The following is a 26,108-nucleotide window of genomic DNA, read 5'->3' as shown; positions in this document are numbered from 1 at the left end:
TAAAGGGTCATAGAATCATAGAAGATTAGGATTGGAAAAGACCTCAGATCATCTTGTCCAACCCCCTGCTCAAAGCAGGACTAACCCCAACTAAATCATCCAACCAGGGTGATTGTTAAGCCGGGCCTTAAAAACCTCTAAGGATGGAGATTCCACTACCTCCCTAGGTAACCCATTCCAGTGCTTCACCACCCTCCTAGTAAAAACGTTTTTCCTAATATCCAACCTAGACCTCACCCACTGCAACTTGAGACCATTGCTCCTAGTTCTGTCATCTACTACAACTGAGAACAGCCTAGCCCCCCAATCATTTTCGTTGCCCTCCGCTGGACTCTCTCCAATTTGTCCACATCCCTTCTGAAGCGCGGGGGAGGGGGGGGGAACGAACTACACATAATACTCCAGATATGGCCTCAATAGTGCCGAATTGAGGGGAATAATCACTTCCTCAATCTGCTGGCAATGCTCCTCCTAATGCAGCCAAATATGCCGTTAGCCTTGTTAACAACAAGGCACACAGTTGACTCATATCCAGCTTCTTGTCCACTGTAACCCCCAGATCCTTTTCTGCAGAACTCCTGCTTAGCCAGTCGGTCCCCAGTCTGTAGCAATGCATGGGATTCTTCCACCCTAAGTGCAGAACTCTGCACTTGTCCTTGTTGAACCTCATTAGATTTCTTTTGGCCCAATCCTCCAAGTTGTCTAGGTCACTCTGTATACTATTCCTACCCTCCAGCATATCTACCACTCCCCCCAGCTTAGTGTCATCCGCAAACTTGCTGAGGGTGCAATCCACCCTATCCTCCAGATCATTAATGAAGATATTGAACAAAACTAGCCCTGGGATCAACCTCTGGGGCACTCCACTTGATACCGACTATCAACTTGACATCGAGCCATTGATCACTACCTGTTGAGCCTGATGATCTAGCCAGCTTTCTATCCATCTTATAGTCCATTCATCCAACCCATACTTCTTTAACTTGCTGGCAAGAACACTGTGGGAGACCGTATCAAAAGCTTTGCTAAAGTCAAGGTATATCAAGTGCACTGCTTTCCCCACATCCACAGAGCCAGTCATCTCATCATAGAAGGCAGTCAGGTTGGTCAGGCATGACTTGCCCTGGGTGAATCCATGCTAACTGTTCCTGATCTCCTTCCTCTCTTCCAAGTGCTTCAAAATGAATTCCTTGAGGACCTACTGTCATTGCCTGCCAGAATATGAGTGTGCAATAATACTGTTTTATCAGCATAAGTATAGTCTGCTTTTTCAGACATTTACATAGGGAAGGAGAACTAAGGACTGCATGAAAGAAAAGATAAATAACAAAATATCTTTATTTTACTTTAATGTATAAAACAACAAATAATGAACAACTTAAATTTACAGTATTTGAATATTTTAGTAAAATAAATGATAAATTGATTCTAACTTTAGTTCTACTGAACCTCTAGTAAAAAGACAATCTACAAGATGTATCAAGATGACAATAACTAGGTATATTCAGCAATATCAACAAGTATTATAAATCCATCATTTATTATAATAATTACAATATAAATAATACCATTAAGCAGAGTACTACATATGCAGACAGTATAGTGATGCTCTTCGTGTATGTTTTCACCTTAACATATTTTCCAAAAAGAACATAAGGCTGTTCAAATACTCCCTCTGCTGGGCTAAGCCAGCATCAGCTGGCTAAAATTACTACATTTTACATAGATTTGGAGCTCTCCTATAGCTTTTTTTTTTTACTTGAATGTGCACTCCTTTTCTGTCAATGGATCTTCTAGGTAGTAAATGGGCATAGTGTATGTACAAAAATTTGAACAAAGAAAATACAAAATATGTGACCAAATATTGGGTTCTGCAGATCTTAAATTTAGATCTGGGAATTCCTATTTAAAAAATTGTACAAAAAATGGTGTCTTACAGCCTGATCCTATAACCCTTAGTGATGTGAGTAATCCTTAATGATGATAAGGCCCGATACAGATGTGAGGAAAAACTGGGCCTAAACATCACAAAGGTTGACTGGTTCTCGTTAACTTCCCTAAGGTTCCAAGTGATTCTTTACTTACCCTAAAGAAATAAGACTTGAGATAATTAATAAAGCTTATAAATTAGGAAAATTATTCCTAACATTCAACAACTCAAATGAAAGCACAGCCACACACCATCAGATAGTCACCTCTCACTTAACACAACATTCCCTAGTTAACAACAAAACAATCCAAAAGAATTCAAATTATCAAATTAAAATCAAGATAACGTCAAATAATCAGGCTAATTCTTATAACCTGATAAAGTACCCATCTGTTGTTTAACTTATAGTTCCCCAAATTAAAGGTCTTTATTAAAACCATCTAAACCTAAGTTTTATACACAGGGCAAAAGCCAGGAAAGGACAAATCAATCCCAGGCATCGCCTACACTTAAAATTCAGACTGATATAGCTATGTCACTCAGGGATGTGAATAATTCATACCCCAGAGCAACACAGCTATGCCAACCTAATCTGCTGTCATGGCAAGGACAGAGCTACCACTACTCGGGGAGGTGGATTACCTAGAGAGACAGAAAAACCACTTCTATTGCAGTAGGCTGCATCTACATTAGAGGGTTTGTGTGTTTTGTGTCTATAGTTACGGTGCCATAGCTATGCTTCTGTGGTCCCTGTAGTGTACACAAGCCTCCAGATTCAAGCAATTAGCATTTAGACTACAATTCCAATGTCAGTTAACCAAGGCCTCCTTCTTAAACTTTAGTTATTGTGTGGTGGATGATACTTCCCTTCACTCAACACAGAATTACACAACACATATTACCAATACGGTTAATAATACACCCTTTACAATTACCTAATCTTAGGTAACAGTTAATTAAACACTTTTTTAGGATTATGACATTTGTGTGTTACTTCTTGAAACAGTATAACACTCATTCATCTTTAAAGCTGTTTGTGTAGGAACTGAGGAACCATTTCTCTAGGTTCCATTCCTGTGTGTTCAGTAATTATTCAAAAATTGCATACATACACTTATTCACTCCTTTATATTTGTTACATAGAGTGATATTATTAGTCAGCCAGGTCACCATCTGAACTGATAAAAAAAAAGATCGTATACTTATGACCAGGTGGTTTGCTTGCAAACTCTTCAGCTCTAAGTCTTTCAGATCATTGGAAAGACTAGTACTACCGACAGAGAAATAACTAATGAGGGTTTCACTAATTCTAGGGAGATTTTCTAAAGCACAAAAATAGGTGCCTAACTCCCATTTACTTTCCATGGGAATTAGAGAGCCTAACTTCCATTTAAGCCTTTGAAAATCTCTATGCTAACAGATTCTGGCCAATGGGAAACCAACCGTGTGCTTGTCTAGGACAAGTCTTTCATTCTCGCTTCTCCAAGGTGATGGATCTCAGGATTCTGGAACTTGAGTCTACCCTTCAGATATTAGGTAGTTCAAAAGCAACGTAAACAGTTGCAGGTCTCCATCATTCCACCCAATAACATCATTGGAACAGTTCTAATGAGGTTTGAATTCAGTAATAGTCCCAAACATCATGAGCATTCCAGAATTAATAGGTGCCATCTGGAGACCGCATTAGTGATGCCAATTCTCACAATTTTTGTTTTGTGATCGTTGATGTTTTTCTTGAAGCTCCAGCTGCTAGAATCCAGAGATACTTTTTAAATAATGAAAGCTAAGATTCTAATGTATGTTTCTAGCCCTCAGGGCTACAAAGAAAAGCTTGAAAATGTGAATCAAGTGTACCCTAAAGTGTGTATGTTTAAGAAATGAAGTGCATCATCAAATCAAGCAGTGGCATTAGGAGGTACTAGACTTAACAGACTAGGGGAGGGGTTGCTCTACTTATTCTAATTGGTTCAAACTTCTGTACTAAAGTTTCCATAGCAATCCTGGCTGCAAGTTTGATCTATTTGCAGCAGATTATAAATACGCAGAAAAAGTGCCTTTCACTTTTATTCTACCTAATGTCTTTATTTTGTTTCTATTAACAAAATTAAAATATGGCTTCCACATAGTTTCAACTGATTTTCATAGAGAAAATCAAACAAAAGGTAGGAGAGAATCAAGTAACAATGCTAAAGCCAAAATTATGTATTTATTTTATTATCGTTCATTACTTCAGATAAGTTTTCTCTCCCTTACAACCTTAGCACTATTATATGCACTTCCATTTACTATCTCACCAGTTAAATAAGAGTCCTCAAGTCCATGTTTACTTTTGGGATGGCCAACATGTGGCCCACTAAATTCTAATGTGGTCAATGGCCACCTTCATCTTTTATATAACCATGCCTGCCATACAGAGACTACAGGACACAGCACACAGTGCCCCAACTTGAGATAAGCAGCCCTGCATGCTGTAATCTTACACCTGTAGTCTTCAATTACTGCATTTCTATATTACAGATGTAGAAGGCTGCAATTTTCTACATTTTATGCAAATTAGGGAGGGGCCAATGTAGTCTACAACTGGGTAAAGTTTGGACACCGTTGGGTTTAGTCTAAATATAGATCATGTAACCCAATTATCTTGTTTCTTTTTCTTTGAAGTTTTCAATGCACAAACTGTTTGAAATCTGTTACTTTGATACACAGAAAGAATGAGCAGAAATGCGTATGACTTTCCATGAACATAGCCACAGCATAAGAGGCCACAGATACCTTCTAGAACTGGACGGAAAATGAGTTAGTCAAGTGCAAGAGAATTAGAGCTGGTCCACACACACAGGTGTAGGACTGATCTAAGACTTTGTTTGGTGGGTGTTTTTCAACCAGACTAGTTATAACTGTACAACGGCCAATGCAGATGCACTTACAGGCGAGAGCCCTCAGATCCCACTGAAGTCAATGGGCCCTCTGACCCCACTGGTGAACAGTAAAGTTTCCTTTGATTTCAGTGGGGCCAGAACGGTAGCCTCGATGAGCTGAAGTGGGCCAGCCCCAGGATTGTACTGGTGGCGGCACGTTACAGCTCCAGGCCCAACGATTTCATGTTCGCCCGTGTCACGTTGCAAGCTGCAGACTGAGGGAGGTGGCGCCACGGTGTAAATCACCGTGTAACAGACCCTGGGCGCTGCCGCAGGACCAGCTAACCCGGGCTCAGCCACACGCGGCTCTCGGCGTCAGCGCTGTCGTAGGCCCGGCCCCACGCAGGCCTAACGCCCCACAGTATCACATTTAGCTAACGCTACTTTTGCAAACCCCGGCGCCGCTTTGCAGGGCGGGGCGGGGCCGTGCCGGGCCGGGCCCGAAGTCAACGTGGGGGCAGCTCCCTCCTCCTCCCACTCAGCTTGGAGCAGGAACTCCTCGCTGCGCAGCCCTTTTTACCTCGTAGACATCGAGGAGGCTGTGGCGTTTGAAGTAAACTCTGAGCCCGGGGTCCGCGTTGCGCAGCGAGGACATGGCCGAGCTGGGCCCCTCCGGCACTTCGTGTCTTACAGCGCGCGGCCGGGCCGCGGCCTGCTACAGCTAAGGCAGCGACGCTCCCGGTCGCCTAGCAACCCGCTGCCAGAGGCCCGGCCACTCACCGCACGCCTTCCCTGAGCGCCCCAGCGGCCAGCGCGGCGGGGACCCGGGACAAGCCCATAGGGTGGGGGTGTCGTGTCCCGCCTGTCACTCACCCCGTCCCGACTCCATTCGTACCCTCCACCCCACGCACCCCATCCCGACTGTATATCTCCTACCCCGCGCCCCACTTCCCTCCATCCCAACTTCATTCTTACACCCTATTGTGTCCCCACTCACGCCATCCCGACTCTGTACCCCCCACCTGGTGCCCCACTCACCCCAGCCCGACTCTGTACCCCCCGCCTGGTGCCCCACTCACCCCAGCCCGATTCTATACCCCCCGCCTGGTGCCCCACTCACCCCAGCCCGACTATTTTTACCCCAGCTTTGAGCCCCCATCCACACATTCCAACTCTATACCCCCTGCCTTGCCCCAAACCCATCCCCATCATCCCCATTCCAACTCCATCTGCCCTGCCCTGCCCTTCCGCACACCAAGCCCTCACTCACTGGAACTGGGGGTGCTGAAGATGCTGCCGCACTCCCAGTTCGAAGTAGTAATAACACAAATACATGTTTTCCACCTTCAGCACCCCACTATAGATCATAAGAATGGTTATACTGGGTCATACCAATCAATGGTCCATCTAGCCCAGCATACTGTCTTCTGACAGTGGCCAATGGCAGGTGCTTCAGAGGGAATGAATAAAACAGGTAATCACAATCATTACGTGATCCATCCCTTGTCATCCATTCCAAGTCAGAGCCATGCCTAGAGTACGGCAAATTGGGGTGACTGCCCTGGATCCTGTGCTTTGGAGGGCCCTGCACCAGACCGGGTGGGAGGCTTCATGCCGGACTGGGCGGGAGGTAGGTGACTGCAGCCTGCCTGCCAGCTGTGCACCTAACTGGGTAGGCAGCTGCCGCCAGGGTCCTAGCTTTGTGTTGGGACTAGGCTGAGATTAGGGATGCAGTGCTGGGATGGAGGGTGCTGCTCTGGATCGTCAGTGTTATCAGTGACCCATCACACACAGACTGGGATTAGGTATGCAGTGCTGGGATGTAGGGTGCTGCTCTGGGTCGTCAGTGTCATCAGTGACCCATCACACACACACCCCAGTTCCATACCCTTGCTCTGCCACTGATTAAGGGTTTTCTGTCCCCTTGATAAGTGACACTTGGTATAGGTCTTTCTGACTAAGGAAGTCTTAGTGTGGGGAAGAGCAGGGCCTGTGACATTTCAGCATTCTGCATTTATGCCAAAGTTTTCAAAAGTGGCCACTGATTTGAGTGCCAAAATTTTTGGATGTTTAACTTGGGACACCTTGGCACTGATTTTCAGAAGAACGGGGTGCTCACAGCACTTCAGCTGAAGTCAGTGTGAACGACCAAGTTCTCAGTGCTTCTAAAACACAGGCTCAGGATGACTGAAGTTAGATACCAAAAATAAGGGAGCTAAAATCAGTGATAACCTTAGAAAATATATTCATTAGTAAGGCTGTAAGAAAGATCACAGGCTGTATTTTGGTTGTGGAAATTGCAACTTTTAATACACTGCAACTTTTTATATGTGCTGCAAACATGAGTGTCGTTATGACCCTATGCACCAGATCACAACACGACTCACTCAGATTTGGCCCAGCCACCCCTCTGTCACGACCAAGTAAGGGCGATGGTGGAGGTTAGTAAGGAGGACAAGGTCCTGTATGGGTCAGCGTTGGGCTTCTCAGGGGCTCACTCCACTCACTGACCTGTCTCTGCACTGAGCACCACTGCCTACAAACAGCCTGGCCAGCGCTGACCTAAGACCTTACCCAGGTGCCGTGCCACTACCACCAGGTGGTGCAGACCAGACCCTTCAAGCAGCAGCAGCAGCTCCAACTGACCTCAAGGACTTTGCCTTCTGCAGCTGCCCAGTTGTGCTGGTGGACAGACTCAAGGAGATCCTGGTGAGTGGGGGCAGGTGGAGGCTGGGATTTGTACCTTGTACAGGGCTAGAACAAGGGAGCCCCAGCAATGCCAGCCCTCCACAGGGCCTCCAGTTAGGGCTGGCTCTAGGGGCAGAGGCTCGTGCCCTCTTCCATCCCGGAGATTGGAGGAATGGGGGGTGGGATCCCTGTTGAAGGGTAAAGGAGCCTACTGCCAATTCAACATCTAGTCAGTTACAAAACAAGAGTTTAGGTCCTGTTTCTATTTTTTAGATGTTTGTTTTTTTATGGTGTTTGAACTGACAAAACTGCAACTTTAACAAACCACAGTCACAATTTTTTTACAACTGTAGTCATTAATAAGTAAAGATAAGTAAATGAAGTCAAAGGCAAGGCAAGGATGTGGGCAGCAGTTACACGTGCATCTGGTGTAAACCGCTCTATGGGTATTTTCTATTAAAATTCTGTCTATACATTTTTTTTAAAATGGCTAGACATGTCTGGTTTTGGAAAATTTAAAACCATCAAAGGAATGTTTACTTTCAAAGGGAACAATGGACTTGTTAGTGCAAAGGATGGGGAACAAAGAAATCTGTATTATATTCCAAATTCCCCTGATCTTGGGCAGATCACTTATGACCTGATTCTGTGAGGTGATCTGTGCCTTGAGGTTAAGTGTGATCAGCAGCTCACTGGATCAGGTCTTTAACACTTCAGTGCCTCAGTTTCCCCATATGTAAAATGGAGATGATATTACCTAGCTCACAAAGCTATAGTGCAGATTAATATTTGTAAAGCACTAGGGGGATTCTTAGTAAGAAGGTACTAGTGGGGCCTAGTGGATCAAGCATAGGATTCAGAATATTAGGATTTTAGTCCCAGGTTGGCTCCTGGGTGGCCTATGAGAAGTTCCATTCTCCCATCTGTAAAATGGGGATAATCATGCTGGCCTCATTTATAAAGTCCTTTCAGATCTAATAACAAAAATTGCTATCCAGGAGCTGGTTACTATATAAATACAAAATAGTACTAGTAGTTTTGTTCATATAGGTGACAGGTTTTTAAAGTTTCTGCTTAGCTTCAGCTAGTTTTCATGTTTTTAAAAAGGGCTGAGTTGAGTGAAAAATGAACAGATGGAGCAAATGGACAAAAATGAACAAGTGGAATTGTTACTGTTTTTCTCTTTGATAGCAATGTCTCTCACATTTGGAGATTATCTCCTGCCCTCTTGTTTTGTGGATATGATTGTTGTTGGGGTTTTTAAGTAAGAGCTACCTTGAAAATTTAATTAATGTATTTATTTGTATTGCGGTAGCATCTAGGAGCCTCGGTCACTGATCGGGATCCCATTGTGCTAAGTACTATATGCACAGAACAAAAAGAAGGCCCATGCCCTAAAGAGTTTATAATTTGTAATAAGGGTGGGGATGGGAGCCTGCACACCAGTAGTCCACAGATTGGAGCAAAGAAACGTGAGCCATGCCTATTCCCATAACATATTTTAAAGTATTATCAGTAAACCACACAGGAAAAGGACTCAGGGTCAGGGAGCTTCCTGTCTCCTCCCTTCTTGTTTGCTTTCAGAGCAAGAGCTAGCCTCTAACTGAGTAATAGCATAAGTGGCACTATTCACATCTCTTCATTGCTTGTTTGCAATGAATTATTTTACATCACATATAGATCTAACTTTCATTTGAATAGAAATAGTTCTGCAAACCATACAGGACTATTCTTGCAATTAGATCAGATGCCCGCACGTTGGGAATTTTGGGTGGTTGGTTTTAGTTTCTAATCATGCCCGCATTTTTGGTTAACATTTAAATACCGTGGATTATGCCCACATCGGAGATACTGTTCCTGGTGAGCTACTGTTGGGCTGGGTGGGGGAAGATCACGTGGGGCGTGCCGTGGGGCAGGAAGGTTTAGGGTCTGAGCACATTCGCTACAGCCCGCGTGGCTGTGGTCCCCGGGAGAAGACTCGGCGCGTATGCGCGTGCTGGGGAGAGACGGGGAGCAGCACGTCAGCGTCGGGAGGCAGAGGTCAGAGGGGAGGTTTGCACGGACGGCAGCCGAGCAGTTTCTCGCGGGAGGGGGAACGCAGGGAGAAGTGTCGCGTTTCCGGCAGGCTGTCTGAGCTCCTTCTCTGCGAGGGAGGTCCGTCGGCCGAGCCACGTTAGCCGCTGATGGAGCTGGGGCCAGCCTCAGCCTGGGCATTGCCTTAGCGCTACGAGGGGACAAGCGAGCACCAGAGGGGCATGGGATGGGGGATGGGCGGGGGGCGGTGGCGAGAGCTGGGCTGGCGGCTGGGCTCGTGCTGGGAGCTGGCGCGTGTTACTGTGTTTACAGGCTGAGCTCTCGCACGAACGCGCGGGCAGGAGTCGCAGCCGGGACAGAAGGAGCCGCTAGGGACGGGTCCGGTTCAGCAGCCGCCGCCCCAGGGGGTGGTTTGCTGCCTCAAGTGTCCGGGCTTTCTGTCCTCTCCAGCCTTGCCTGGGGGCGACCCTCCAAGCTGCAGTCAGGTGAGATGCCGAGGAAATCAGACGGGCAGACTGTCAGCAGCTGGGCTGTGTACCTCCCTCCCACTCCCAGAGGCTTCCTCTAGAACACAGTGATTCACACACACAAGGGGAGTTGTTAAACATTTAAATTGCAGATAAAATCTAGGCTTTGTAATAGCGACTCTTGGGGTAACACTGCGTGAAGCATTAGCTGCTCTGACCTTCCAAAGGTGGCATGAAAGAAGAACGGGGAAAGTTGTGTGCTTAGGAAAGTGAAGGGACCCTCTTTTGGACTATTGTTTGTTAGTATTTCCTAGTATCTTGACAGAAATGCAGGCAGTGAAGTCTGGGAGGAATGTTACTGGAGTCAGAAGGAAGTTTTGAACTCTTCTAAATTATCCAAAATAGTTGCGACACTCCATGTCAGAAATGAAAATAGCAGACATTTTAAAATAATTTTTCCATTGGATAACTGCAGTGAATAAGGATTCAGTTATGAAGAAAAATGCTAATAGAATTATTTCTTTAATTGGAAAAATAATTATATAACCTCACATTCTCACAATTTTTTTTACTTTCCACACTTTGTAGGTTTGCAACTAGAGGGGTTCAAAGTCCTGCAACTCAGAGTTAACTTTTAAAATAATTTTTTTAACTGACTAGAAATCAGAAACTACTTAACAGATTTACTTGAAAATCCTCCAAAAATCAGGCTTTACTCAGATTACATGCTGAAAAATTGGGACAGCTGCATTCTTTTAAAATATATATTGAAATCCTGCTTTAAATGCAAAATAGAACCTTAACTGTCTTTGTAATCACTCTGCTATAATATAATAGATCAATGAATCCTGGAATTATGTGACCTACAACTGACATGCTATCCATAAGTATGTGGCTATAACACATCTCTGTAAAAGATGTTATGTGGGTTTTGGTTCAGTGAAATGTCTCCAACTTTATTTGAAATATTTTTTTTTTTTTTTTAAATTTTAAACCTTGGCAGACAGCGATTTTCCAAAATCACCCAGTAACCTGGACGCCCATCATCTACAGAAACTTATTCAGTTGCTTGAGTCCACAGATGATCCATTAATTCAAGAACAAGCCTTGGTCACTCTGAGTAACAGTGCTGCTTTCTCTGTAAATCAAGTAAGTCATGTTCTAAAGAAAGCAAATGTATTTCAAAGCGAACCGGTATAGAAAATGAGGCAGCATTTTGCAAAGGAGTAAGTATGGGACCAAGAGCTAGAAACTCCTGTGCTCTAATCCTGATTTAGTGAATATAGCCTAGATCCTCAAAGGTATTAAGGTGCCTAACTCCCACTGATCTAAAAGGGAGTTAAACACTTAAATAACTCTGAGAATCTGACCCAATATGACCTCACGTAAATCATTTAATCTCTCTGCCTTAAGTTCCTCATCGGTACGATCAGTATAATACCTACTTTATTAGACCATTATGAGCATAATTAATGTTGGTACAGAGCTTCATATTTTAAAAGTGCTACATATATGCATTATCACTAACAATTTTATAGTGTCCATTGAAGAATTTGATCTGAGAGGTGCAGAGCACCTGCAACTCCCAGTATCTGGCTTGAAATTTGCTAAGTCTAACCTCTTCTGATTTCATCAAGTTCTATATCAGTAGCTTCCAGGAAGAGTATAATTCTGCTTCAAGGGTATTCCTTTGACTGGGAAGTCAGTATAGGAAATTTCTTTGGGAGATACATGTTTTCCTGTACCTGTAAAGGATTAAATATCAAGCTTCCATACTTCTCTTGCTGAGGTACTTCTCATAATTGTAACAGTAGTTTCTCAATTATTCTCTGGCTTCTAATGAGAAACTAAAAATATTATTTCTTACTAAAAGTCTTTATTCCCACACCTCCAGTAAGTTGACTGGAATGTCATGAGGTCCTGAAATCTTTTTCATAAGGAGAATTAAAACAACGTTGTTGAGTTCAGTTTTGGGGAGGAAGAAGTAGGGTTTTGGAACGAGGAGGGATATATTTGTAACATTATTTGATCCATGTAAATATAAGGAAAATAAGCTAAATTTTAGAACCTGCTAACCATAATACTTGACCTGATTCTGCAAACCTGCATACTGAAATCCTATTTGGAGATAAAGTAACTAGGTACTATAAATTGATACCAAAGTTGCACAAAACTGTTGTGCATATTTATTTTGTATGGACTGGTGTGTAGAGAATGGTATGCTTAAATATCAGAGACTAGATCCTGAAGGTTTTACTCAGGCAAAAGTCCCATTTGGTTTAAGATTAGCAGTAATATCCTATGTATTTATCTGTTTATCTTTTAGGATATCATTCGAAATTTGGATGGTCTTTCTGTTATTGGAAAGATGCTTTCAGTTTCCATCCCCAAAGTTAAAGAAAAAGCACTAAATACACTTAATAACTTGAGTATGAATATTAAAAATCAAGAAGAGATAAAGGTAAGTGTACTAAAAGGTACCATAACTGAGGCACAACCAAAAAACAAAATGAAGTGTGGACAGCTAGGAAGTAATAAAGACCTTTCAGTAGAGCTGTTATTTAAAAGGAAGGTGCAGCAACATTTAGAGAACATGAATAGATACAAATCAGATGCAAATGATCTTTGCATCCCAAGGCTAAGAGAAATAGCTAAGATTTATTGAACTACTAGCAATTAGATCTAAAGCATTTTAGAGAACCAGGTGGGTTCCAGAGGGCTAGAAAGAAAATTAACTTGATACCAATATTCAAGAGAGGAAAAAAAGATATCAGAGGGTGTCAGGATTATTATGCCAAATTCAATCTCAAATATATATTATACAATCTATTCAGAAATAGTTCTGCTTTTAAATAATACATATGCTGGCAAAAATTTAAAGGGATCGGGTGAACTTGAGAATCTCATTTTCTTCTGAAAATCTTATATGTACTATGGTTACAAGTACTAAGTGGGACTACTATAACTGGAAGATTTCAGTTTTATTTTGTGCACTTTACAACAACATTTAGCATAGAGACAATGTCATTCCTTTGATACTCAGTTGCACTTCCTGCCTGTTGCACTAGCATGATGAGATCAATCTCCTCACGTACTGCTCTGGGGGAGCTCATCTGCCTGCATTCTCTTCTCTAGAAAGCAATCCAGGAATTCTCATTCAGTAAGGGAGTGAAAATGAAGAGACAGCAAGCAGGCATCTGCATAGAGAGGAGGAGAGTGGGCCCAGGAATGTAGTCCCTGGTCTCTACACACAGCTGTCCATACCCTAGATTGGATCCTGGGCATAAGAAACACAACTACCCCTACATCTTGATCAGACCAATTCCTGAAAAATAACTATTCCTTTCACGAGGCAAGAAGGAAGTACTTCCATGGTCCACCTAAGAAAAGTCTTGCACCCTCCCAAATCCCAGAGCTTAGTTAAAAGAAAACTTTACCCAACAAAGAGGCCAATAAGATTATATGACTTAGTAAAGCAATTCAACCATTCCCTGACTACTGCTATAGACACACTATCACCAAAACAAATTCTCCTGGCCCACTATCCATACACATTATCGTGGTTCAACCTGTAACAAAAGAAGCAGGAAGGAAAGAACTCAAGTATTGGGAGTGGAGATAATGGTTTGATGGAGACAGTCAGAAACAAGGAATTTTTACAAAGCTGTGCTACTGGCACAAAGGAGACAGAGAGATTCTCTCTCTCCTCTGCCGTGGAGACAGCAAAGTCATGCCCCACAACCTTTTTTCAACCATAAATTACTCTTTAAAACCAGATTGTCTCCACTCAACCCTAGAACACAGCATCTCTTATTGCAAGGAATAATTTCACAGAGATCACCTACAATCAGGTGGCCTGATAGGCACTGGCAACAAGCAGAGAGCAAAAGCAGGAATACAGCATCCTTCAACCAGTCTTCTAAGAATTTGGCTCATTCACATCAGTAGTCAGAAACACTGATGGTAAATGAGGCCAACACCTGTGACTGATACCTGCCCTTTTTGAGGGGCAAGAGTAGAAAACACCTGGGGCCCCAAACTTATCAAGATTAAATTCCAAAGGAGAAATTACCACCCACACTACATGCAGTAGTCCCCAACCCTTACTAATGAAATGATTGCTCAGTGCTAGAGACCTTACAAACTACCACATTTTTTGCAAGCCAATCAAGAAGCTAGCAAAAAGTCTCCAAAGCCATGTGTCAGTTCACTGAAAACAGGATCCTGCTCAGTCAGATTTGAGATCAGGACGATGACAGAACTAGCTACTCCTTTGACGGCTGACATCCTTCTGTCTGTGCTTTCTTGCTGGACCTATTTACAGCATTTTATGCTGTTGATTACCATATAATGTGGTCCTGGTTTCTTGAACAGAAACACCCTGAAACAGTCTCAGTCCAAACTCAGAGGGTCACTACTGGACTCCATTTCCAATTCCATCCCCTACAGAATCACACAAGGCTCAATCCATTTCCCCCTACTGTTCAGTATCTATATGAAGGAGTTGGAAGAGTGAATAAGACAACACAGGCTGAGGTTCCAGCAACACTCACACAACGACCCGCTCTATATCTCCTTTATGTCAAATCTTAACACCACAATCTCTCTGCTTTGTGATGTTTATCTGAAATTAACAGTTGGCTAAAGTTCAACTCTGGCAAGACTGAGGAGATGCTCCTCTTTAACTTCCCCATTACTAGAGCTGGTTGGAAAATAGAAAAGTAATTTCATGAACATTTTAAAGTTTGTTTTCCTATTTAAATATTTTTGTCTATATTTTCTAATCAGTTCTAACCACTATTGATTGTTAAGTCAGTTTCTAGCCTTGAGGTTGTTTGATTCTTCAGTGCTATTAGATGCCAAAATAGCCATGGTAGCAAGAACAGTCACTTCTACTTCTAACAGTCCAGAAGATTGTGTCTTATCCTATCAGACACAGACCTGACCAGAGTGATCCTTGTATGGTTTACAGCCAGGTTCAATTATTGCAACCCTTCTCCAGGAACAACGCCCAGATCCTGAAAAAGCTCCAGTTGGTACAAAATATAGCAGCCCATTTGCTTAGCAACACAAGTTGCTGTGAACAGATCACCTCAGTTCTGCACTGGCTCCCCACTAAATACAGAGTCCAGTTCAAGTCCTAATGTTCAAACCTATCCCTCTACAACTATGAACCCTTACAATAGCTATGTTCCACTGTCCATTGAAACTATTGATCAGTAAGAGGAGGTGGAGGACTTTCTCAGGAGCTGTACCTGGACTATGGAATCCACTGCTACAAGAGATAAGAATTACCATGGAACTAACCACTTTTGCAACTAAATGCAAAACTCATTTCTTCTGCTTAGCTTTGCCTTCATAAGTATATCCCATCAATGCATCTTCTCACATATACAAAACCCTATAAGCTATTCAAGTACAGATACCTATTGTATGTGGTGGGAAGGAGGAAAGATTCCAGTTCCAGTTTTTAAATTTGGGGTGTGTGCTCAGGTACTGTTGGTGTGGATCGTATAAATACCTAGTCTGACAGTCATTCAGTGATGCTGCTGTTGGGCCTGTCCAAAACACCATTCTAAACTTATGTAGGGGTTTGGGGGGTTCTGCTTATATCAGGACATACTGTTTAAAGGTAGCTCTATCAGAAAACTCTTTGGGTTTTGGGTTTTTTTTTTAAATTAGTCTTTTTAAAAAAAATTCAAGTTGACAGTGTCCCCTTTAATTATGGTTTCTGCTAAAATTCAACCGAGCTTATTTATCTGCCAGTGCCTTACTTAAGCGTTCTTGACCAAAGATGAGGCTGATTATACATCATTTTATTTATCATGATTTTATTTTTAAATATATTTTAAATATATTTATTTAGTCATGATTTTGAGACATCATGACTAGTGACACTGGGATGTTAACTGTGAACTTCTTTGGCTGGATCAACAAATTGTACATTTGACCATTTCTTTTTCTGTTCTTTAAGGTATATATTTTACAAGTGTGTAAGGAGATTGAGTTATCACCTTTGAACTCTGATCTACAGCTAGCTGGACTTAGATTATTAACAAATATGTCTGTTACCAGTGACTACCATCATCTGATGACAAATGCAATTCCGTGCTTGCTTCATTTGCTTTCAGAAGGAAATGAAAGAACCCAGGTATTGTTTACTGTACTATCATAACTTAGAGTGATAAACCAGATATCAAGCTGCTTAACTTTGATAGATGTCTTACAGTTTTAGAATTGCTTTCTTTTTTTAAACCATCAGTTTCTAAAGTACTCTGTGGTGTATTTTTTTAAAAAGGAAAATAATTTTGCACATATTCCATAGCTATAACTAGTGGAAAACATTTAAAGGACTTACAACCATTAGCCCTATTGCCTTTTCCAATGGAAATTCCCACAGGAGTGAAGAGTACTTCACAATGATCTTCTTGTAAAGTTTTTCACTCCAAATCTTACCCAGGGTGGGGTGTTCCCCCTCCTTGGAGATGGAGCCTTGTTTCTGCCCCCAAACTGCTAGATGCTCTAGGACACCAGAGCTATCCACACAGCAGTCCCGTGCCTTTGAATTGTCTCTAGGAACCCCACCACTCCCTTCCACTACCTGACCTATTGGGGAAAAATGAAGCCATGCTTCCAGGGCCTGGAGTCCCTGCTGGAGCCAGAGAGAGGGGAGCACGGATTTCCTGTCTCCCTGGCTGTCGAAGGGAGCCACTGCCTAGGGACCCTGGTGGAGCACACGGGGCTACAGGACACGTGCAGTTTCCCTGCTGCAGCCAGGGGACAGGAGAGCTTTCTTACTGAATGCCTTCTGTCTGGCTGCAGGGGTTGGGTGGGGAGAGGGGCTGTTGGCAGAGCAGCCAAGACCCACCATTCCTGAGGAGGGGCAAGACTCTAAAAATCAGTGCCTTCCGGTTTGACCTGCATTTAGCAGGCCACTTACTGTGACTTAGCTGCCAGGCCCTCTGCTTCAGTGTGTAGTGACAGTCACTCATCTACACTAATGCTTTGTCTGTGAGTGTGTGACATACTGTGAATAATTTGTAGGTGTAAAATAGTGAATGTAAAAATGAACACAATAGCATCAAAATGTTTACTTTAAATACGTAGTGATTTGTAGTCCTTAATGGTGTATACGTCAATACATTTTTTTTATGAGTTGATAGACTGGTGGCCCTTCAAGGTTGAAAAATTTATATTTGTGGCCCTCAAGCCAAAAAGGTTGGGAACCACTGCCTTAAATATTATCCATACATACATTTCACAGTGATTATGGTGATCAATGGGCCCTTGACTCTTGGTAGAGACCTCACATGCCACCTTTTAGTGAATTATTATGCACGTCTGATCCAGGAGATCCCTGTAAAACTCTATGCACCCCTCTGCCAAGTGGCACCATGAAGTTCATGGGTCACACTCCTCCATTAAGGATAAAATTCAGAGCTGATCTAAATTGGAGCAATTTCACTGATCTCATTACATCCACTCACACCAGCATTTAAAATCCTGCTCACACTTATCACATGAATAGTTCCGTTGCTTTTGTCTGACTCATGTCAGTAGCCCTGATAATCAGCATTTGGCTCTTAGTCTAGTATGTGCTTTGAAGTGACATGTCGGTGCCACAGGTTGGTGCTTCAGGAATATTAGACTGAGAAAGAAAAGGGCAGAGATGTGCTCATTCATACTTTTAATCAGAATTGAAAATGCAGTATTTAAATAGTCTGTGGTTATGACTAACACAAATCTTGCTTGCTTTACTCATTGTGAGTAGTCTCCCAGAGTCCAGTGGGACTATTTGCATATGGAAGGCAAGTAGGATTTGGCCCTAAATGTCCGATATCCCTTATATTTATTAAGGCAACAGCTGACTTTGAAGGTAGGGTCCTTTGATGCAGAAGCTACTGTCCCTGTGCTCTGCAAAGACTAGAGGGAATTCCTGCCATGCTTCCAATTATGGTGATTGCTGTAAATCACTGGATTAAATATCTTCCCTGGTTTGTCCAACAAACAGTCTTCTGTGACTTTGCCTAATAATCTGTTGTTGGTCACCAATCAAATTTCCTTGTTCACGTACAGCACGCACAGCAAGAATCTTAAACTGTTTTAGCTCTGTCTCCCCATATAATCGGAGTTCACTAGTATTAAAAACTAAACCTTCCTAAAATAGCCTGTTTTATTTGTATCTGTGACTTAGAGTCCTCCTTGGCCTGTTACTATAGATGTTGGCTTAGTGGAGATGTTGCAAAGCACTTCACTGCAGGTACACACTCCTCTATTTTTATGAATTTATCTCCTTCCCAAATTCTGTTGATTTCATGAGCCCTCTTTTCGTAATACCAAGGGCACTCAAATCCACCATTCTATAAGATGGTCAGCCCAAAACATATCACTGATATAATAACTCATAATCCTGTATAGCTTCTGATACTAGCTTAAATACTGCACCTTAAGAAATGTAGCATACCTGCATCTTCCCCCAAAATACACAAGTCACACTGTAAAATAATCACTTTTATATCTCCACGTAAATCATAGGCATGGGCTTGGAAGGATTATATTTTAATGGGAAATGTCATTAAATGTAGATTTCAATATATGTACACAAACTGATGCATGGGTGAAGGAGACAGTGGGTGTTAAGATTTCCTTCCCCTTATTTTAAATATTTTTCCATGTGAACTATTATGTTCTTCATTTCAGATTCAAGTTCTGAAAGTACTTGTGAACTTATCTGCAAATCCAGCCATGACAAGACATCTTCTCAATGCTCAAGTAAGACTTCTGCTATTTTCAAACTGTTTCAGCACTGAACATTTTAGTAGAAAAGTTCATGATGCTCTTATTAAATCTATACCTCAAATTGTTTGATTTTTAAATAGCTATACGTTTAAAGTTGGAATTTTACTTTAGATAGCCAAAGCAGGCTAAAACCAGAAACGGTAGCTAAAAGCATGCTAACCTTCTCTGACTGTGCTATATCAGACAGATCACATTCATATATGAAGATTCACCCAAGTGCCTGGTTAACATGTTCACCATATGCCCACTTTGGTCATGCTTCCTGTACTCAGAATTATAATGCAGAACAGTAGTGGTAGTTTGCGGAAGCCCATTCTCTCCATCCCTTCCCACCAAATAAGGACATTGGTTGCTGCTCAGACATGAGATGCATAAAATAAAATACCCAGCTGTCACTTTTCACTTAGATTCTTCTCCAAAAGGAAGATAAGGCCTGAGAATATGCTGCAAATAATTTCAAGTGCATTCAACATTGCAAATTACCCTCACTTTCTCAACAACTGTTCCCTCAGCTCTCTTAACTTTTGCACTGAGAAAGGTAGAAAATGCAATATACACAACACATCTCTATCCACAGATGTACTGTTTTGATAAGACATCTTTATGAACACAGTACCCCTCTCAATGCAGATCCCAAGTTCTTTAATACATGTAGTACTTTACTTACAGTATCTGTTTATGCCCCTCAACATGCAGATGGTCGCATCCATTTCAGTTACATATAAAAAAAATGTTGATACGTTACAAATGAAATCTAAATCCCTTCTAGTTGGCTTTTAGCTGTACTATTTTTTTCTCCCAAATGAGCTTTTCAAAACAATATCAGACATCACATTATTTGGTTTCAGCATTCCCATTTTAAAACCGCTTTGTGGGAGTCACAGGCACAAGCAGAGCCAATCTGCTGCCCTACAGATACCGTATCTTACCACAGCTGCTTTATTAAGATATAAACAGCAGGTCAAAGTAAAAAAAAAAACTAGACTTGCATTCTTGATGAGCTTCCACTTCATTTGATCCATGGACTGCAGTTTTTTCAAGGGGCATTGTGAGGTCCAATATGAGCCAGATTGGAGCAGGTGTATAAACAAGATTGCATAAAACCTGACACCAATAAAAATGTTTCCTTCAACTAAAAATAACGTTTCCCTCTCTCCAACAAATAAATATTTGTATTCAGTGTTTGTCTCCTGGTTGTTGTAGCATGATGCTAATACCCAAGACCTTTAATGTGAAACGGATTGTTCTCTTCATCCAAAATGAAAAGGGTAAATAAGTGGAAAGCAAGCTTGACTTTCAAAATAATCAGTTTTAATAATCTCAAACAACAAGAAAGAATTAAAAAAAAAAATTAAGCTGACTGTCCACTTAAGTACATCAGTATAATGTATGAAATGAATTTATTTATCTCAGTCCAGTCCCAGTGGACATGCTCCATAAATCAACACCAATTGGAAACCTTGGTGACAGTCACTGTAGAGATACAAAAGATTGTTCCTATGATCCTCCAAATACACGTGCCTAACTTTAAGCATGTAAGTAATCCCACTGAAGTCAGGGTGCATGTTTGCAGATCAGGAGCTCAATGTCTAGATGACACAACATTGGCAGGGGCAGGGTGGGGAAGCTTGCACTGCCATTGCTTATCTGTGTCTGGTCTGTAAACAAGCACACTTCAGCACAGGATTGTCAATCCAGTACCTTTAGATAGCCCTGGAAATTGGGAGAGAAGTATGTAGTTGGGATTACATGCCTAGGATACATTTTTGAAGACTAAGTTAAAAAGCTAACTACATTTGGTCTTGTCCCCGATTTTTATTTGAATTCAGTCAAGCCAAGTTCAGTCTCTAGCATACCAAAATTGTATTTATCCTGTCTGCATTTTAAAACATTTTCTAAATACTTGACAAACATTCAATCACTGCTCGAAGAATTGAAATACCATTTAGAATAAAAGTAGTATTCTAGCTCTTATAAATGAAAATGGGAATTTTCCAGACAACCATATTTTAGGCATTCAGAATACAAAACATTTGTCAGGCTGCAAAATACAAGCCAATCTTTTCCAAAAGGAAGAATGTGCAGTCCTTCCAAGTCTTTGACATGCTTTTATATCACGGGGTAGTTGTAATGAATCTATATGTAAGGCATTTATTTGAGAGTTTAGTTGGAAGTTATCTGGTTTATGGATCAATTTAAAAAAAAATCATTGGTTTTTGAGGGGAGGTTACATCAGGAATTCTTCACACATTTACTTCTCAATTGATTCTTCTAAGCATGACTTTTATGTATTTAATGTCATAGGCACCATCATTGCTTTTACTTTTTGACAACTGCATAAACAAAGATATTCTGCTTAGAGCCCTGATGTTTGCTGCAAATTTGAATGAAAATATGAAAAATGAAGAGGACATCATTACCCAGAATCAATACAGTGAAGATTCAATTTTTTCTCTGCTGTGTGGGCATTCTACCCAGTATGCTCAGAAACTGCTATATTTATTGCATCACCATGATTCAGAAGTGAAAGAACAAGTTGCCAAAATAATAACACAACAAAGAGGAAATATTCAGACACAGAACTGGTAAATGACAATAATAGAAAGTGTTTATATTCAATCTTAAAATGAATTTTCTTTCATGACAAAGTGAAGTCTAGCCCACGGGTCTTATTTTGCTGAGCACCGTTACATTACTGTAGCAAGACAGCTTACAATGGATTTAATACACAATGTGTTAGAAATTCTCTTTCAGAGTAATGTAAAACAATAGTCTGTTTAGCACTGACAAACCCCTACACAAAACTAGTTTGTGCTCATGATGGAGGAAAGACACTTTGGGGCATGGAAATTTCCATTTCAAACTTAATGAGTTATGAAACAGTGAGCTCAACTTTTTAAAAAGTGAACCTTAAAGTGACCTGTTAATGTTGCAAACAGCACTTTCATGTATCATACAGCTGTAACAATTCACCATAGGCTGCAATGTGTTACAGATTTTCAGTGTGGAATTTGTCACTTAAAAAAAAAAAAAAAAAGTTTAGGCCATTTAAATTGTAATAATATAATTCTCTTGACTTTACTATATACTTGCAGGAAAATATTGGAACATCTATTAAATAAAATTTATCTCCATATTATTACTTGGAAGAAAGCATAATTAGATTAGTCAAATTATATAAACATCTTTTGAAGGGAACTAGAAACAAATGTAATTTATTTGCTTATACCCCTTATAAGCATTATTTTACCCTCTTAATACCACAGTGTATCCATTCAAAAAGCAAACACAGACACTTAACATATGCATTCGATTTAATTAAACTGCAATACCACTAAAACAAAAAAGCAGGATTTTACTGGTAAAGAAAAGCCATAGCAATCAAGTGGGAAATGTATGAATTTTTTTCAAAATATGACAGTGTTTGTATCTGGGGTTTTTTTCGTATCAAAGATTAACTAACTGCAGGAACATTGAGTTTGTGCCAGTAGCTTTGCCAAACAAAAGTATTACCTTTTCAGTCTCTGTAATAGGGATGTATACTTTTCAGCTTCAGTACTATTGCAATTGGAATTAATGGTGGTTGATTCTGCAGCTGCTAAGCTAAATGTGGCGTTGCAAATTAGAAACACTGGACCCATTACACTCCATTATATCAATTTTATGCTGACCTAAACTCCATTAAAATGAATAGTTACATAAATCTGGTGTGAGAACAGGAATCAGGCCCATTCTACTGAAACATTCTGTATGAACTGAGTGTCTGCTCTCTAATAACCCTGGGCTTCTAATTCTAAGGATTTTTATTTTCCTTCCTCCATGACTGAACCGTGTGTGTCAGAATGGGTGCTTCTATTGAGTTAGCCCCCCACACTTTCTATAGCCATCTATTCAATCTTTCTCCAAGAAGAAATACAAGAAACATGTAAACAGTATTGAAAGTGTGGCAAATCAAAGCAAGCTGATGAACTCAGTTACTGTTGGAACTCCATCCATACCTTAGTGACTCTATAGATGTTAGAACATGTAGTAGAAAATATCTTGTACTGAGACAAGGCCACTACAAATCTCTGAGCAAAGAATTATAGTGGCACAGCAGTGTCACTACAGTTAAGGTTGCATCATGACTTCTGTTTAAATGTCAGCCTTTCTAAATCCTCTAAAATCAACATGCTTAGCTGGATTCCTCTGAAATTTAGTGTGCCTCAGGCAGTGAGGGCATTGTTATTGATGCACATTTTGGGTCACGTGAGCTCAAGATTGTGGAGATATAAGCCCCAGAAAAAATAACCATTTTTCAAAAAGTTTCTAGGGTATTCTAGTTTGGGGGATGCGGGGGGAGGGTTGCACAGAGCTAGGGGTCAAACTGTAGATGTGATATGGACCAAAATCTCAATCTGATGAGGTTTACTGAAGCTAATTTATGGCACCCACTAAATTTTAGGGGGACCCAAAATGAGTGTTCTTTAAGAATGTATATTTACAATGTATATGCACCAATTCAGAAAGACAGCTAAAGCGTTTCCATTCCTGCCATTTTATATCCTTTACAGCTCAATTCTTCTAAGATACTCTAAAATTAGAATGATTATTTGAATTGCTTTGAAATTTGGTGTGCTTAGAGGGGCACAGTACTGTTACGGACTAAAACTCGGAGTCATTTGACCAAGGGGTTCCTGAGTTACAGATGCCCCCCCCAATAACTGTTTCCTTTTGCTGCCTTATACTATTAAAATGAGTACTAATGACTGGATAACTCACAGACCTCATTAAGATTGATGGCTGTGCACTCACTCTTTAGTTAACATAACCAAGGATAAGTAAATCACAAGTCCCCACATCAGATAAAAGTTTTGGACTGAAGGGCTAGAGGTTGCCACCATCTTAGTCATGGGTAGCAGTTTTATTTTGAGGGGAATTTATTCAATCTTTAGGGAGAAAAAATTAGAAATGTGAATGCTTCCTAGGAGGAGAGAGGTAATCATGGGAGGAGGTATACCTCCTGGGAGGGATGGGAGAGAGGTTGGAAAGTCTTAGGTGAGGGAGGTATGGCATCTCCCCCAATTCTGCCAATGCACCCCAATCCCCCTACGCTCCACAACTCTGCCACTGCATCACAGCCTATACAAAAACACACCATTTCTATTAGTCTGTGAGCTCTTTGAGGCAGGGACTGTCTTACTGTGATGGGAGCACCAGTATCGTTTAGGTTGTGTCACAACTTCTGTTTAAAGGTCAAACTTTCTAAGTCCTCTAAAATTTACATGCTTAGTTGGATTTCTCTGAAATCTGATGTGCCGCAGATGCAGCGTAGGATTAGTGACCCAAATTTGGGGTCATGGGAGCTAGGTGATGTAGAGATAGAGGCCCTGGGGAAAAAAGCCATTTTTCAAAGTGTTTAAGATACGTTTTTTTGCACAGAGCTAGAATTACTGATGTGATGCAGGTCAAAATGGTCTCTGTCTTTTGAGTTTTATCCAAGGTAATGCATGGTACCCCCTAAGTCTTTAGGAGATCCAAATTGAGAATGGTATTTAAGAACATGTTCACCTCTTCATTTGTGTAGATGTGCAGTCTGGTAGGATTTCAGCACGCATGCACCAAAAGAGAAAAAAAAGTGAGGGGGTTTCCATGCATCTCTTCATGCTTGCCTTAGTCATCTCAGAGAATGTGCCACTGCCATGGCCCTGCTGAACTCCTTGCCACTGATGGTTCCAGTGTAAACCTTTGTACAGCTGTGTAATAAAGGTTTAACATATTGCTTGCTACAAGTTGCTGTTTTTATTTTATGGGGAGGTTTGCTGTAAGCACAGCAGAATGTTCAGCAGGTGGTCTAACCAAAAGTTTTGTTGTATTGCATAGGAAGGAGCTGGAGACAGAGGACTTCGTGCGGGGCAGGGACAGGGATTGTGGCTGCAGAGGGCACAAGAAATGAGGTGGGGTATAGGTAAGCCTTGCATGGGTTGTTAGAGAAGCATCTGTATTTCACTAGCCCTGGGGTGGTGGGAGGGCAAGTGGCTACCTTTGATTTTAGGGCCGATGTATGTGGTGTCCCTAAAACCACATATCATTGAGCTGTGGAACTGACAGCACAGATAACTTGATTGCTGAGGGAAAAAAATGTGCAAGGCAGGATAGCCAGCACCTGCAGTCTGGCCACCTACTGGATCACAAGGTTGCAGAAGTGTGTGGGAGAGCACGGAGTACACATTAACATAGGATTGCTGACTGCAGACTGTCTTGGGTAGAGAGAGGTGGCTTGTATTGGCATATTTTACCCACTCTTCAGCATCTAACCCCTGACTTTAGAGATTTTGAAGTGGTTCTTCAATTGTACATGTGTGGTATTCTTTCTGGGGAGCTGGCTAAGTGTGAGTGTTCACAAGGATCATGAACTTCCTGAATCTTATAGTGCCAGGGGACAACGAGGGTATGTGCATACAGAGGCTCTGCATGAGGAGAGTAGGGGGAAGGTGGTAGTGGCAACCTTCCCCCCACCCCTTTTTGTCCTTTAATAGTGTTAGATGGAATCCTGTGTGTGAAAGGGGAGGTAAAGAAACCTTAACTCCATGGTGATGTTTTTTTTCCATTTTATAAAGAATTAGACTTAAATGAGTTTGAGACTTGGTTGGTTTCTCGCAACACATGCAATTAAAAAAAACCTAAACAAATCTACCTAAACGGTATACCCAATGACCCATCTTTTAAAAATCAACATATAGTGGCTGGTAATTAAGAACTGTATTTGCCCTTTCCCTTCCAGGGCCAGCATGCACAAGTACTAACATTTGTACCACAACAGATAAACAACCCCCTTTAACTGCAGGGAAAGCGGTGGTCTCAGACAGGGGTTCTCAACCTGGGTGTCCAACTCCTCAGTGGCTCATGAGGTATTACCTGGGGGTTGCAAACTGTTGGCCCTGCCAGGCACAAGCCCCCATTAAATTAAAAACTCCTCAGAGTCTTGCTGTGTGAAAGGGGTCACCAATACAAAAAGTTTGAGAAGCACTAGTTTGAGCATGTTGTTCACTTTAAAACATCCCATCCATTCACTGATGAATAGAAATAGGTCAAACCACATGCACCTCTCCCTGTAAGCATGCGGTTTTGATGACCAACAGCAAAGTAGCAGCAGAGCTAGTGGGGAGTGATTTCATGTAAGACTATAGACTGCTGGTATCCTGCAAAGCTCTTTGCTTTGACAGTGGGGTGATGCTTTTTCCTCCCCCCTCTCTCAAATGATGAACCATCCTAGGATTCCTACCTGGTATTTTACTTCCTAAATACTATTATCTCCACAGAGTATTAAGAGTTATTAGGCTAATTCACTGT

The 26,108-nt window shown here is 41.4% G+C and overlaps 2 protein-coding genes across 3 annotated transcripts in view; one reads left to right on the top strand and one right to left on the bottom strand.

Annotated features, from left to right (window-relative positions):
• FBXL13 (F-box and leucine rich repeat protein 13) overlaps nucleotides 1-5,469 on the bottom strand; it is a 146,239-nt gene extending 140,770 nt beyond the window's left edge. Inside the window, exon 1 of the mRNA XM_067564518.1 lies at nucleotides 5,369-5,469. Within this exon, the coding sequence (XP_067420619.1) occupies nucleotides 5,369-5,443 (75 nt within the window). The 5' untranslated portion in view covers nucleotides 5,444-5,469. The remainder of the gene's footprint in view (nucleotides 1-5,368) is intronic.
• Nucleotides 5,470-9,381: 3,912 nt separating this feature from the next.
• PMPCB (peptidase, mitochondrial processing subunit beta) overlaps nucleotides 9,382-26,108 on the top strand; it is an 81,561-nt gene continuing 64,834 nt past the window's right edge. The window contains exons 1-6 of one of the 2 annotated variants that reach the window (XM_067564509.1): nucleotides 9,382-9,516; nucleotides 9,823-9,995; nucleotides 10,981-11,126; nucleotides 12,304-12,438; nucleotides 15,952-16,128; nucleotides 18,678-18,749. In XM_067564509.1, the coding sequence (XP_067420610.1) occupies nucleotides 9,464-9,516; nucleotides 9,823-9,995; nucleotides 10,981-11,126; nucleotides 12,304-12,438; nucleotides 15,952-16,128; nucleotides 18,678-18,749 (756 nt within the window). In that variant the 5' untranslated portion in view covers nucleotides 9,382-9,463. Of the gene's footprint in view, nucleotides 9,517-9,586; nucleotides 9,996-10,980; nucleotides 11,127-12,303; nucleotides 12,439-15,951; nucleotides 16,129-18,677; nucleotides 18,750-26,108 lie in introns of those variants that run through there. The other variant, XM_067564508.1, reaches the window with a different exon arrangement.

This window comes from Emydura macquarii, unplaced genomic scaffold, assembly GCF_026122565.2.
Source record: "Emydura macquarii macquarii isolate MOO-44397 ecotype Brisbane River unplaced genomic scaffold, CSIRO-AGI_Emac_v2 contig_2636, whole genome shotgun sequence".
Taxonomy (NCBI): domain Eukaryota; kingdom Metazoa; phylum Chordata; order Testudines; family Chelidae; genus Emydura; species Emydura macquarii.
The sequence above is the reverse complement of the archived record's forward strand: the minus strand, read 5'-3'. Positions and strand labels throughout refer to the sequence as shown.